Source organism: Erpetoichthys calabaricus, chromosome 2 (genome assembly GCF_900747795.2).
Source record: "Erpetoichthys calabaricus chromosome 2, fErpCal1.3, whole genome shotgun sequence".
Taxonomy (NCBI): domain Eukaryota; kingdom Metazoa; phylum Chordata; class Cladistia; order Polypteriformes; family Polypteridae; genus Erpetoichthys; species Erpetoichthys calabaricus.
The window spans coordinates 45,897,276-45,911,882 of record NC_041395.2 but is presented as its reverse complement, the minus strand read 5'-3'; the positions used below and the strand labels follow the sequence as shown (position 1 = coordinate 45,911,882).

General features: G+C 39.0%; 1 protein-coding gene across 1 annotated transcript in view; it reads left to right on the top strand.

The window, feature by feature from the left end:
• LOC114645843 (nucleolar protein 9) overlaps positions 1-14,607 on the top strand; it is a 45,359-nt gene that overhangs the window by 11,565 nt on the left and 19,187 nt on the right. The window contains exons 5-10 of the mRNA XM_028793710.2: positions 4,802-4,903; positions 6,355-6,496; positions 6,602-6,794; positions 7,141-7,281; positions 7,881-8,003; positions 12,396-12,608. Coding sequence (XP_028649543.2) covers positions 4,802-4,903; positions 6,355-6,496; positions 6,602-6,794; positions 7,141-7,281; positions 7,881-8,003; positions 12,396-12,608 — 914 coding nt within the window. The remainder of the gene's footprint in view (positions 1-4,801; positions 4,904-6,354; positions 6,497-6,601; positions 6,795-7,140; positions 7,282-7,880; positions 8,004-12,395; positions 12,609-14,607) is intronic.

Sequence of the window (14,607 nt, the reverse complement as noted above, 5' to 3'; positions counted from 1 at the left end):
ATAGATTTTTATTTTGTTTTGTTTTCTCTTTTCACAGTTCCACTTTATATTATGGGGATAGTGATTACAGTTAGATGACGTGTAGAGCTGTTGCGTCATAGCTATATGGATGTGGATTAGAAACCAAATCTGATCAGTGTCTGTATAACATTTGCATGTTCTCAGGATATTCAAGTGGGTTTTCTTTTAGTAATTTGGTTAACTACCCCATCTGGAAAGTTTGTATATTAAGATATCTGGCACCACTAAAATGGTCTTAATATTAATCAATGTAGGTGCCTGAGAGAGAGAGACCCAAGGTAGACTGACATGCCATCCAATCTAAGTTTCTGCCTTGGTGGCTGTAGCTTCCTACCATCTAATAATGGGGAGTGAATGTGTGGGGGTGGCACCGCATCAGAAAATAGACAAGTAATGTTCTGTTTTTTAAAATTATGATAAGTCGATAAGTGATCAGTGCTGCCTACTTCTAGTGTTGTGCATGACCTAGTTCAAAAGAGGGCGTTCATTGAACAAGTTCATTTTTCTAAGAACGGTGAACTTAACGTAACGTATTTGCAAGTGAAGAACTTGAACGTGAGCTAGTTCAGTGTTATGTGACAGTCTGGATCTGGTTTAGGTCCAGGTTAAATGTTTTGCCTTACCCTGTAATGTAGGGGTGGAGCCGAATCCGAATACGGTATTTGGATAAGCACAAATAGTGGATTTTTACGAATATTTATATCGTACCCATTTTTTACCATGCATTTGTATTTGGAAAAAATAACTTAAAATCAAATAGGCACTGTCTGTGTCTGCCTGCTTGTGCTTAACCAGTACCACCGCTGACATGAGCATGTGGTGAAGCCCCACTTTCTCTTTTAGGAAAACGTTGTACTTTGCGAGGCCACTTTATATTTTTCCCCGTTGGACATGAAATATGTGACACGAATTTTGACCAGCAGCGTAACAGGTTAGTTCACCTACATGCTGGTTCCACAGCCACCATTTGTGTCACACGGTTGGAAATACAACAACGACATTTATTTGTATAGCACATTTTCATTCAAATAATGTAGCTCAAAGTGCTTTACATGATGAAGAAAGAGAAAAAAAAAAGACAAAATAAGAATTAAAATAAGGGAACACTAATTAACATAGAGTAAAAGTAAGGTCCGATGGCCAGGGAGGACAGAAAAAAAAAAAAACTCCAGACGGCTGGAGAAAAAATAAAATCTGCAGGGGTTCCAGGCCACGAGACCACCCAACCCCCTCTAGGCATTCTACCTAACATAAATGACATCAATCAGTCCTCATTGTAATTTGTACTTGCATCTATTTAATTTCTTTTTTGACCAGGAGGATATTAGCATATATGGTTATATGTGTTTGTTGCTCGGTATAACTCAATAAAGTATATTTAAATAAAGTCTTCATAATTATTGTATTTTATTCAAGAACACCCTAATAACCTATTATAAGGCATGTAATATTGAAAAAAGTACCCTAAGTTCTTGTCAATAAGCCGCGGCTTATCTAAGGAAAAAAGTTGTGAAAATGAAAAAATAGAATATCGGCTTATACATAAGTCCGGCTTATACATCCATCGCGGGGGTTGCGTTCCAGAGCCACCCGCGAAATAAGAATATCCGCGAAGTAGAAACCATATGTTTATATGGTTATTTTTATATTGTCATGCTTGGGTCACAGATTTGCGCAGAAACACAGGAGGTTGTAGAGAGACAGGAACGTTATTCAAACACTGCAAACAAACATTTGTCTCTTTTTCAAAAGTTTAAACTGTGCTTCATGACAAGACAGAGATGACAGTTCTGTCTCACAATTAAAAGAATGCAAACATATCTTCCTTTTCAAAGGAGTGCAAAGCAAGCAGTCAAAAAAAAAATCAATAGGGTTTTTTGGCTTTTAAGTATGCGAAGCACCGCCGGTACAAAGCTGTTGAAGGCGGCAGCTCACACCCCCTCTGTCAGGAGCAGGAAGAGAGAGGAAGAGAGAGAGAGAGAGATAGAGAGAGACAGATAAAAAAAATCAATACGTGCCCTTTGAGCTTTTAAGTATGCGAAGCTCCGTGCAGCATTTCTTTCAGGAAGCAGCTGCACACAGCCCCCCTGCTCACACCCCCCTACGTCAGAGCAAGAGAGAGAGAGAGAGAGAGAGAAAGTAAGCTGGATAGCTTCTCAGCCATCTGCCAATAGCGTCCCTTGTATGAAATCAACTGGGCAAACCAACTGAGGAAGCATGTACCAGAAATTAAAAGACCCATTGTCCGCAGAAATCCGCGATATATATTTAAATATGCTTACATATAAAATCACAATTTAAATGACCGCTACGCGCTCGTGTTGACTCGGCGACGCCCAGAGCAGAAAGAACGCGCTCCGGCCGCTCCAACCGCGCCATGCGGGGAGTGAGAGAGACGGCAATATCTCACACTCTCTCCCCCCTTAAAGAAATTAAATGGGCGCGAGTGAGACCACTGACCTCCCTCCCTTCTATTAGTTATAGGTTATAGTACGTTCGGCTTATCCATGAGTCCGGCTTATCTATGATACGATTTTATTTTAAAAATTCGTATGATTTTTGGTCTCCGGCTAATACATGAGTCCGGCTTATAGACAAGAACTTAGGGTAAACTCATGGGTCATTTATTCTCACTCCTTAAAAAATACAAAATTGAAATGGTGAACTATGAACGTGAATCTTTTCATTTTAATCTGTGTGAACTGAACTTTGAGCTAGATATTGTGAGGTGTGAACTTGCACAACACTGCCTACTTCAAATTTTAAATGCAAGATCAGCAAATGGAATGCACATCATATGCCTTTTGCAATTTCTGTCTATACGCTTGTTGTACCCTCTTTCTACAAAATGTGGACAGGAACCCTGCCCTTTGTAGTGATATTTTGCATATACATTTAACAACAGCTACTGAAATATTGTTATCAACAATACCCTGTCTGGTGACAGTGCAAACAAGTTAGCGTTTAAAGTTTCAGTTGAATTCCTTAATTTCTTTTACACTATGTATTACTTTTGCTTTTATTTGAAGCATGCCATTTATAAACCTACTTAATAATATTCTGACATGGGATATTTGAATTGGAGTGGGCTAAAGCTTTCTGCTTTGAGCACCGAGCAAGCACCACCTCTTTTGGAGTATGGAAGGAAGAAAACAGGCTGACATAGAGGGAATGTATTACCTGCAGGCAGACTGGTCTATTGTGTAACTTATAACATTCTCAAACTAATGTAATTCAATTCAGGGTTGCAGGAGGCCAGAACCTTTCTTAGCAAAGTTGGGCACAAGACATGAACTAACTCCAGATGGTACATTAGCACATGGAAGAGCCCACTCATGAGCACATCCACCCAGGTTAATGGTTAATACCAAGCTGGCCCTAAAACACATCATTAGGGATTTGGGAAGAAAACCAGAGAACCCATAGAAGAATGCAGACTCCACACTGACAGTGACTAATTTCAGTCCCAGGATGTTGGATCCATGAGCCCGCTGCACTAACCACTGTGCCAGCTTTAATGCAGAAATATAAAATGGATTTTTTTTTTGGCAACTATTTCTACATTTTATTACTAGTACAGTAATCCCTCGCCTATCGCGGGGGTTACGTTCCAGAGCCCCCCGCGATAGGTGAAAATCCGCGAAGTAGCGACCTATATTTATTTTATTATTTATACATATTTTAAGGCTTTATAAACCCTTCCCACACTCTTATAAACCTTTCTCACTCTCTTGTTAACCTTTCCCACGCTCTTATAAACACTTTCTATGCTCTTAAACACTTTCTACATTCTTAAACACCGCAGACCAACACTGCACACTGCACGCAGCGATCAGACGTCAATGTGTCTGCACTCGCTTTGTGAAGGGGGGCAGCTGAACTCACGCTGAGCAGAAATGGACTTTGTGCTGCTTCTGCCAAAATGCCTGCTTGTCACTCTGCGCGTTCGGAAGGAGGAGTGTGTGTGGGGGTGTGTGAGAGCTGAACGCACCTTCGCTCAAACCCCCCCTCCCCGGAAGCGCAGTACGCTCCTGCCACTTCGCATTGTCAAGGGGGTGGGGAGCTGAATGAACGCTAAGGAGAAGTGGACTTTGTGCTGCTTGTCGCTCTGCATGTCAATAATTTAAAAGCCTGTACATCACCAATTTTCCTGTCTCACTGTCTTGTCTTGCGTGAAGTTAAAATGTTTTATAATAGTGAGATGTTACTCATATCCTTAGCCCGACGTCCACATATCATATGTGTTAACAAAGTGTGTTTTATAAGTTTACATGTGTTTAAAGCATGTGGGATGGGTATTTTAAGGCTTAAACTATAAAAATGTTTATTTAAAATGTCTTTCTATATCGCGGATTTTCTCCTGTTGCTGATGGGTCTGGAACATAACTTCCGCGATAGGCGGGCAATCACTTGTATTTAAAAACCCGCGAAGTCGTGAATCCGCGAAAAGTGAACCGCGAAGTAGCGAGGGATTACTGTACTATAAGAACTGAATAATATAAACTTTATTTAGTAATATTCGCTGCTGACATAAATAAGCCTGATTTCATAATATTCACTGCAGTGACTTTTAATCTCAACGCAATCATTTTTCACAGAATTTCATGTTTATAGTGAGTCACTATATAAATATATTTTTTTTTTTTTTTGCTTACAAAGTTCATTGTTCTAATTTGTATTGGAGTATTTTGTTGAAGTTATATATACAAAACAGATAATTGGATTTACCCCTCTGTGCCTTCTCACATTTTTTGTTTTTTTTCTCATTTATTTCCCTCAGGTCAAAAGAGTTTGGAAATGGGACTCCAAGATGCCCCTACCTCTGAGGTGTTTAGTTCAGCTTTTAAGAGGCTTGCCAAAGAATCTTTAAAACATACTAAAGGTAAGTGCAGGCTGAAAACTTCAGATTTTATCTGCAGAATGTATGACAACGGATGACAGCATAGTGACAAAAAACTGCACAAAAATAAATTCACAGAAAGGTTTTCGTGACCATAAGTGTTGCTTTACACATTATATTAACTTATTGAAATATAGTGGTTTAGCTAATACAGATTTCACCCACTGTAAAGCAAAAAAAAAAATCTGACATTTTTGAACATAATGAATGGAAGCCACGGAATATTTATGTGACACTAGCTGTGCTACCTGTCTAAGAAGGGTTGAAATCTAAGTAGTCAATATAAACTTAAGCTTTGACATTTGCAGTGCACCATACAATATATAAGCCTCTGTTATATGCCATCTGGTATGTGATTTGTTAATGTTTGTGATGCCCCATCTATTGGAATGGCAAGCGCAATGCATTTTACTACGAAAAATGTGAAGTCATTCTTTAGAACGATGGAGACATAGCAACCAGACACACTGACACTTAAACTTTTATTAAAGTGGATACTATTTGAAGTAAACTCCAGTATCATTTTCTGGATTATGCAAGGAAAACTTTAAGAAACCTTAAAGTATTTTGCAGATGAATGAATAGGGCATCTCTGCTACCACCTGACTTTTCTGTCCTTTCTATTTTCTGTAATAGTAAGCATTTTTATTCTGTGTTTTCCATCCTGTAATGTATTCTCTAATCCACTTATCGAGTTCATTAGGTTCTAGGTGGGGCACACTATTGTGCATACATACTCAAACACACTTACACAAACACACCCATTCTTACTCATAAGGGACCAATTCAGAGTCACCGATTAACCTAAGCTACAAGTCTTTGGGCTGGGCCATGAACACACAGAGAAGGATGTGCAAAATCAAAACAGGCAGTGCACAGTACTTGGACCCAGTATTCAAACTTAGGCATCTGAAAATGTGAAATAGCAATGCTAGCAATTGTACCATTCTTCTGTCCTTTTCCAACTTTTTTGATGTTCATCCATATGAATTATTAGAAGCATTTTCTTATATGGTGACCAATACTGATAACATCTTTCAACATGAATATTTTCCTCAATATCATGTTGCATTTACATACTGTAGATAGTTCCTTAGCTAATTTTTTTTTTTTGCTTGTTCATTTCATTTTCCAGCTGCTTGCACGTTCAAAATGATTCAAGGTTGACTGTTAAATCCTCAGATTATGTAACTTAAAGTTCATTCTTCCTCCACCTACTCTTAGGTCTAAGCTTTAATTCTGTGTTCTGCATGCAATATGTTACATAAATTAATATCAAACCCCATTTCACATTTCTAGTCAGGGAGAAATAATTGTTAATGTTTTAGCTGCTTCCAGAGAGCTTGCCACTAATGTAAAATGGCATAGTAAATAAAATGCCAAAAATATCTTCCGTAGTATCTTTATTGCTTACTTACATGTGTCTTTTTCAGTCTTCTTGACCAATGGTTCTGCAAGTCCAGTTTTCCAAACCATTCTGAAAGTTTGTCATGTTCGGTTTCCAAAGCTTTGCCAAAAACTTGGCCAGGGCATGCTGGACTACTTGACTTCTCTCAACCAAGGATCAGACTGCAGGTACTGGGGTAGCATGAATGTAAAATTGAAGGGCACAGTAACTACAGTCAGTATTAAATAAGACTATGACTTGGGTGGCCATAATTTTGTTGTTTCCATCATCAGGAATCTCCAGGTCTTCTTCAAAGATCGTACTTCAAGCCGCCTGATTGAAAACATTGTTGAAGTTTCTCAGAAGCCACTGTTTCGTACATTATATGAGAATCATTTTAAAGGACATCTGGTATCCTTGGCACAGCATCCAATTGCAAACTTCCCTGTACAAAGAATTGTGGGTTCGGCACCAAGTCCAAAACTGGTAAAAACCTTTCTTTACAACAGTTTGCATCATATCAGTAATAGAAGGAATAATGACATATTTTTGTGTCAGAACTTCTCCAATCTGAAAATTCTACAAAGATGATCGCACAGTAACATGCCACTGGTTACTTTAAGTTAGAGTCACTAATAAGTTGTTTACTGATATGAGGAATTATTCATTTGATAGTCTTATACAGCATGACAAATAGAGGAGTAGTTTAATGGGAAAATGGAAAGTATGTCTTTTATAATGTAACTGTGAGATTTTGGAAGTAGAAAACCCATAGTAAGTTGTTCATTTTGTATTAAATCTGCTTTTGTAATAATACCTGTCCTGAAATTAGTTTCGACAAATATTTGACGAGATGGTCCATGAGCTGGAGTCTGTGTTTGCTGCTAAACACATTGGCGTGATCATAGAGCTGGCAGAAGGCTGCATACGGCATGGTGAGAGACAGGCTGAGCTGCTACAACACTTGCTGCAGGTAAGAGATTGCTCTAGCAATAGTTTGACTTATTGTAACACAGCATTGTTTATGACAGTGGAGATGGCAATATGTGTGGCCTTAGGAAACTGGCTCATGCTTGGCTTAAACAATAAACCGTAAACCAGGAAACGTCATTACTGCAGCAGTGCTTGTGTATTTTTTTATGGTTTTATCTTTTTGTGATATTCGTAATGCCTAAACAAACTGTTCTATCATAGGGCTGACCCTGGACACACTGGAAGTGGTTGTGGAAAAGAGAATGGTGGAAAAGTTAGATGCCATCATGAAATTGTGCTGTCTTGCAGCACTTTTAGCCACATTCTAGTCTCTTTTCTATCTGGAAAATTCAGTTTTCTTCTTCTCAATGTTCTAAACTAAATGCTCATACTCTTTTTAATTTTGCTGTTCTTATCAATTTACATTATATATTTATCTACCTATCGGTTGATTGTATTATTTGTCCTGTGAGTCTGTAACTTTGTTTTTTTATGCTTCTGCCGCTGTGTGCATCTAAATTCCTCCTGTGGATTAATAAAGGTTATTTAGTGTAATCTCATATGTAGGAAGTTTATTAATGGATTATTTTCAATTAATAGGTGTTTCACTGTGCAGAACCTCCTTCCAGACAGATGACATGTGCTTCTCTCTTCATGACACTGCTGACTTATGAGTCATATTATCAAAATCATGAACCCAAAAATGAGGCTGAACAAAAAGAGGTAAATGAGTGATTTCTGTATTCACAGTAGCACTATACTGTGTATGAATTGTCGCTGGTACAGTACTGTGTACACTTTTACCGTGCAACTGTTATTCTTCTGTAAAGCCACAATACCTTTCTGTTCTTTCTAATGAAATATGTTATTTTCTTCTCTCCTATATTTTGACCCAATCTCTAAATTAATTGTGTTCAAAAAAAGCATTGTCAGTAGTTGAATAGAATAGACTGCCTAATTATTGTCATTATGGCTAGTGTATTGAAATTCAATATGTAACTCTCTGTTTTTTTATTGTTTTGTACAATCACATACTAGTAAAAAGTCATAAATTAAGTAGAAATCTACAGTATGTTTATATAAAAATGCATTTATCCATCTTCTAAACCAGGGGTGGGAAAAGTCATTCCTGGAGGGCCGCAGTGGCTGCAGGTTTTTCTTCCAACCCAGTTGCTTAATAAGAAGCACTTATTGCTCTAGAAACATCTTCTGCTTCATTTTAGTTATCTCCCTCGTTAAGATTATGAACCCTTATTGCTTATTTAAGTCTTAAACAGCTGCGTTCTTGGTTTTTCATTGCTCCTTATTAGCAATAAGATGCAAATGACAAAAGAAACCAGCAGTTATCCATTTTGCTTGTTACCCTTTACACCTGCGTGTATTTATCGTGCACTATTTGGTTTAATTAAATACTTGGAAGGAATGAGAAGAGCAAAAAGTGAAGGACTGAGAATTACCCATCTGTTTTACACTTCAAAGTATTTGGATGATATCCTTAGAATGGAAAAAAAAATCTAGAAAATGAGAATGACTTGACATAGCAGAGTTAAAGCACTAACAAGCCATGAAATGTAATTATTGGCAAGGATTGTTTTCTAATTAAGCAACTGGGTTGGAACAAAAACCCGCAGCCACTGCGGCCCTCCAGGAATGAATTTGCCCACCCCTGTTCTAAACCCATTTTATCCTCAGCAGGGATGCAGGAAAGCAGCTTAAGTGGATTGGTGATGTTAAATTGACTCAAGTGTGCGTGTTTGTATACTAATGGAACAATAAAATGACTGTACTTAACATAATGGAAGTAATATTACACAATAGCATAATAAAGTAACAATAACAGTAGTAAATGTAACCATAAGAATAATATAAGGGAACATATATATATAGCACCTTCAAAAAGTATTCAGACTCCATCATTTTTTTTCACATTTTGTTATGTTTCAACATTATCCTAAAATTGTTTTAATTTTTTCATCATAAAGCTACACTCAAATACCCCAGAGTGACAAAGTGGAAAAAAAAGATTTTAGAGATTTTTGAAAATGTCTCTCTATTATAATAAAAAAATCTTGGGTCGAGACGTGATGTTCTCAGAGACACTTTAACGTCCCGCGAGACAAGGAGGACAGCTGCTGTACAGGCTTTTAAATGATCTTTGCGCAGCGCAACATGCAGATCATGCAACACGGCACAAGCAGCAGCAAGCCAGCTGATCGAGCATAGCAGAGGCAAAAAATTGCTTTTGTTTCCCATTGTATCACTGTTTAAGAGGGGGTTTTGGAGGACCGACCGCATCTTCTAGGGGAGCGTTCAGCCCCCCTCTTCACAACGTGAGAGGCAGAGATGTGAAGTGGCTGGCGCGTAGCGTGCCCCAGGGGGGAGGAGGAATAACTCATTCACTACAGCTTTATTACTGGCAAATATCAAGAAATAAAAAATGTTATTTTCATTTCATTCATTTTCAATCAATCACTTTAAATTGTATTTCCGGTTAACCAAACCCGGGGATGGGCGAGTGAAGTGAGCAGGGGGCTGAGCCCCCTAGTATTAAATAATAAAAAAACACAAATATTCAGACCCTTTTCTGTGTACTTAGTTGAAGGCCCCTTTGGCAGTCATTCAAGCCTGGAGTCTTCTTGAGGCTGATATGACAAGCTTTGCACACCTGAAGTTGAGGATTTTCGGACATCCTCCCCGACAGATCATCTCAAGCCCTGTCTGTCAGGCTGGATGAAGACCATCAATGGAAAGCTATGTGCTGTTTTCTCCCGAAATATTCAGTTAGCTTGAAGTCCAGCTCTGGCTGTGCCACACAAGGAAACTCAGCCAAAGCCAATCCTGTGTTGTCTTTCCTTTGTACTTAGGGTCATTGTCCTGTTGGAAGGTGAACCTTCAGTCCAGTATGAGGAACATAGCACTCTAGAGTAGGTTTTCATTAAGATTATCTCAGTACTTTGCTCTGTTCAGCTTTCCCTCAACTCTGACTAGTTTTTCAGTATATTGCTGCTGGAAAGACAACCTCACAGCATGATGCTGCCACCACCATGCTTGTTGGAATGGTATTGCATAGATGATGAGTTGTGCCTCGTTTCCTACAGTTGTGATGCTAATCTTGGCATCATCAGACCAGAGAATCTGGTTTCTCATAGTTTGTGAGTCCTTTAAGTTCCTTTATGCAAACTCCAAGCAGGCTTTTGTGTGTTGTCTGGCCACTCTGCCATAAAGCCCAGATTAGTGGAGTGTTGCAGTGGTGGTAGTTCTTCCGGATGTTTCCTCCCTCTCTGTTTAGCTCAGCCAGAATGACAATTGAGTTCTTACCATGGCCCTTCTCTCACAATTGCACAATTTGGCCAGGTGGCAATTTTTGTAGCATTCTCCTGATCTGTGCCTTGACAATATCCTTCATCTAAGAATTGCAGGCAATTCCTTCACCCTCGTGGCTTGGTTTTTGCTCTGATACACATTGTCACTTGTAAGGCCTTCTGTTGACAGGTGTGTGCCTTTCCGAATGATGTCAACTGCAAACAAGGTGTAGAAAGATCTCAGCAATGATCAATAAAATGGGATGCACCTGAAACGGATTTCAAGTGTCATAATAAAGGGTCTGAATACTTTTATCAATGTGATTTTTCAGTTTTTTTTAGTTTTAATAAATTTGTAAGAATTCTTAAAATCCACTTGTTGCTTTGTCATTCTGGATTATTGAGTGTTGACTAATGAAGGAAAAAGTGAATGTAAAGGGTTTTTGCCCAAAGCTGCAACATAGCAAAATGTGAAGAAAGTGAGTATGTGTGAATACTTTCTGAATGCACTTTATATGCATTTATCTATATACACATCCATGGATGCAAATATATGTTTAAATCAGCTTTCTGTGCAAGACTATAAGAGGAGTACTGGGGAGTGAGCGGATTTAACGCCTGGCTAAGTCTGATGGCAACTCTGGGGAAGAAGCTGTTTTGAGCCTTGATGTTCGGGTTTGAAAATTTCTGTAGGGTTGTCTAGAAAGCAGCAGTGAAAATAAATGGTCGTAAGGATGTGACAGGACCCTGGTGAAGTTGGTAGCCCTCTGCATACAGTGTTTGTGTGTGTGTGTGTGTGTGTGTGTGTGTGTGTGTGTGTGTGTATGTATATATATTTCCTCCAGTGTAGGTAGTTCAGTCCCTGTCATGTTCTTGGCATTGCTAACAACTCTGCAGTGCTTTCTTCTCAGCAAAGGAGGCATACCACACAGAAATGCAGTAAGTCAGTGCACTCTCCGTGGAATAGCAGTAGAATGACACCAGGAGCTGCTTCTGCAAACTGGTTGTCCTAAGTATCCTCAGGCGTCTGCTGTGCCTTTTCAACTAGGATAATACAGTTACCTGTCCATGAGACGTCTTCTGAAATATACATAAATGCCTAGGAATTTGAAACTGGAAACTCTCCCCACCAGTTCTCCATTGATGTAAACTGAAGCAAACTTCAAAGGTCCTGGTGGTGTTAAGTGCCAGATTGTTCTCTGCACTCCATCCTATTAAGGGTCTGCACCTCCTCCCTGTAAGACCGCTAATCTCCATTAGAATTCTAAGCTCCACAACACTTCATGATGTTGTTTGTAGAGTGGATGTGTACACAGTCCTGAGTGTAGAAGGAATTAAGGGGTTATTATTCAATGTATGCTTTTTCCATTAGACTAACCAGAAGCATAAGTAAACATGATGTTATATAGTTGGTACGTATTCAGTTTTCATATTCCTTTGCAGACCCTGCCATTCCCCACACTGAACGCAAGTTACCGACTAGTTGATCTGCTGAGTGTTTACTCTATTGCAAAACCAAAATTAGAGACCTGATTAAGAAGTCTCATTGTGACTGTTTAGTCATTAGTAAATATGTACAGAAGATGCTTAGTCTAATTATATAAAAAAGCATGTGAAACATCCAATTTTTAACAAATTAACCCTCATACGTGGTGTGTATACTGCACGTGATTTAAAGCCATGCAGAGTTAATGCTTTTAGACTAAGATGGATGACAGCCTGGGTTGGAGTGCTAGTTTTGCTTTATATTTTAGTATATTTTACTATTCCCTGTATATTTTTCACATTGTGCTCTTTTGCAATTCCTCCTTAGAGGCCTCTGTCTGGTGTGGTTTACAATGGCTCCCGCCTTGTGCAGACTTTGCTTGGTTTCTCAGACAACACAATCGTCCTCCGAAGCCTGCGACTCTTATCATCCAGTGATCTAGTGACCTTGGCCTGTGACCCCTCAGGAAGTCATGTGCTGGATGTTATGATGAGACACCTGAATAAAAAAGAACTTGCCAAGCTGCTAAAAAAACTAAAAGTAAGATTACATTTAAGGAAGCAATTCTTATTGATGGCTGCATATTAAAGATCTGACTATTCTAAGCTACTGGTCATACAGTGGTGTGAAAAACTATTTGCCCCCTTCCTGATTTCTTATTCTTTTGCATGTTTGTCACACAAAATGTTTCTGATCATCAAACACATTTAACCATTAGTCAAATATAACACAAGTAAACACAAAATGCAGTTTGTAAATGGTGGTTTTTATTATTTAGGGAGAAAAAAAAATCCAAACCTACATGGCCCTGTGTGAAAAAGTAATTGCCCCCTGAACCTAATAACTGGTTGGGCCACCCTGAGCAGCAATAACTGCAATCAAGCGTTTGCGATAACTTGCAATGAGTCTTTTACAGCGCTCTGGAGGAATTTTGGCCCACTCATCTTTGCAAAATTGTTGTAATTCAGCTTTATTTGAGGGTTTTCTAGCATGAACCGCCTTTTTAAGGTCATGCCATAGCATCTCAATTGGATTCAGGTCAGGACTTTGACTAGGCCACTCCAAAGTCTTCATTTTGTTTTTCTTCAGCCATTCAGAGGTGGATTTGCTTGTGTGTTTTGGGTCATTGTCCTGTTGCAGCACCCAAGATCGCTTCAGCTTGAGTTGACGAACAGATGGCCGGACATTCTCCTTCAGGATTTTTTGGTAGACAGTAGAATTCATGGTTCCATCTATCACAGCAAGCCTTCCAGATCCTGAAGCAGCAAAACAACCCCAGACCATCACACTACCACCACCATATTTTACTGTTGGTATGATGTTCTTTTTCTGAAATGCTGTGTTCCTTTTACGCCAGATGTAACAGGACATTTGCCTTCCAAAAAGTTCAACTTTTGTCTCATCAGTCCACAAGGTATTTTCCCAAAAGTCTTGGCAATCATTGAGATGTTTCTTAGCAAAATTGAGACGAGCCCTAATGTTCTTTTTGCTTAACAGTGGTTTGCGTCTTGAACATCTGCCATGCAGGCCGTTTTTGCCCAGTCTCTTTCTTATGGTGGAGTCGTGAACACTGACCTTAATTGAGGCAAGTGAGGCCTGCAGTTCTTTAGACGTTGTCCTGGGGTCTTTTGTGACCTCTCGGATGAGTCGTCTCTGCGCTCTTGGGGTAATTTTGGTCGGCCGGCCACTCCTGGGAAGGTTCACCACTGTTCCATGTTTTTGCCATTTGTGGATAATGGCTCTCACTGTGGTTCGCTGGAGTCCCAAAACTTTAGAAATGGCTTTATAACCTTTACCAGACTGATAGATCTCAATTACTTCTGTTCTCATTTGTTCCTGAATTTCTTTGGATCTTGGCATGATGTCTAGCTTTTGAGGTGCTTTTGGTCTACTTCTCTGTGTCAGGCAGCTCCTATTTAAGTGATTTCTTGATTGAAACAGGTGTGGCAGTAATCAGGCCTGGGGGTGGCTACGGAAATTGAACTCAGGTGTGATACACCACAGTTAGGTTATTTTTTAACAAGGGGGCAATTACTTTTTCACACAGGGCCATGTAGGTTTGGATTTTTTTTTCTCCCTAAATAATAAAAACCATCATTTAAAAACTGCATTTTGTGTTTACTTGTGTTATATTTGACTAATGGTTAAATGTGTTTGATGATCAGAAATATTTTGTGTGACAAACATGCAAAAGAATAAGAAATCAGGAAGGGGGCAAATAGTTTTTCACACCACTGTATTTATTACTTCCAACTGTGTATTGTTGTTGATTTCTCTGCCATTAAAACTGCTTGGCTTGCTTTGTAAACTGTGCAGTTTCAGACCAGACAGAAGTCAAAATTATTTATGCTTTCTTTTCTTTCTTTGAATTCCAGCATCTGTCGTGATGCAGTTGAACAAACCACACTCGGTGAAAATCTGTGCTTACCACAAGCAAAGCCTAACAGTTGTACTCGGAATCTGGCAATGAATTAGTTATGGTGGGTACAGAAAAGAATCACCCCCTTCAAAATATTCACATTTTGTTGCTTTGTTTCCT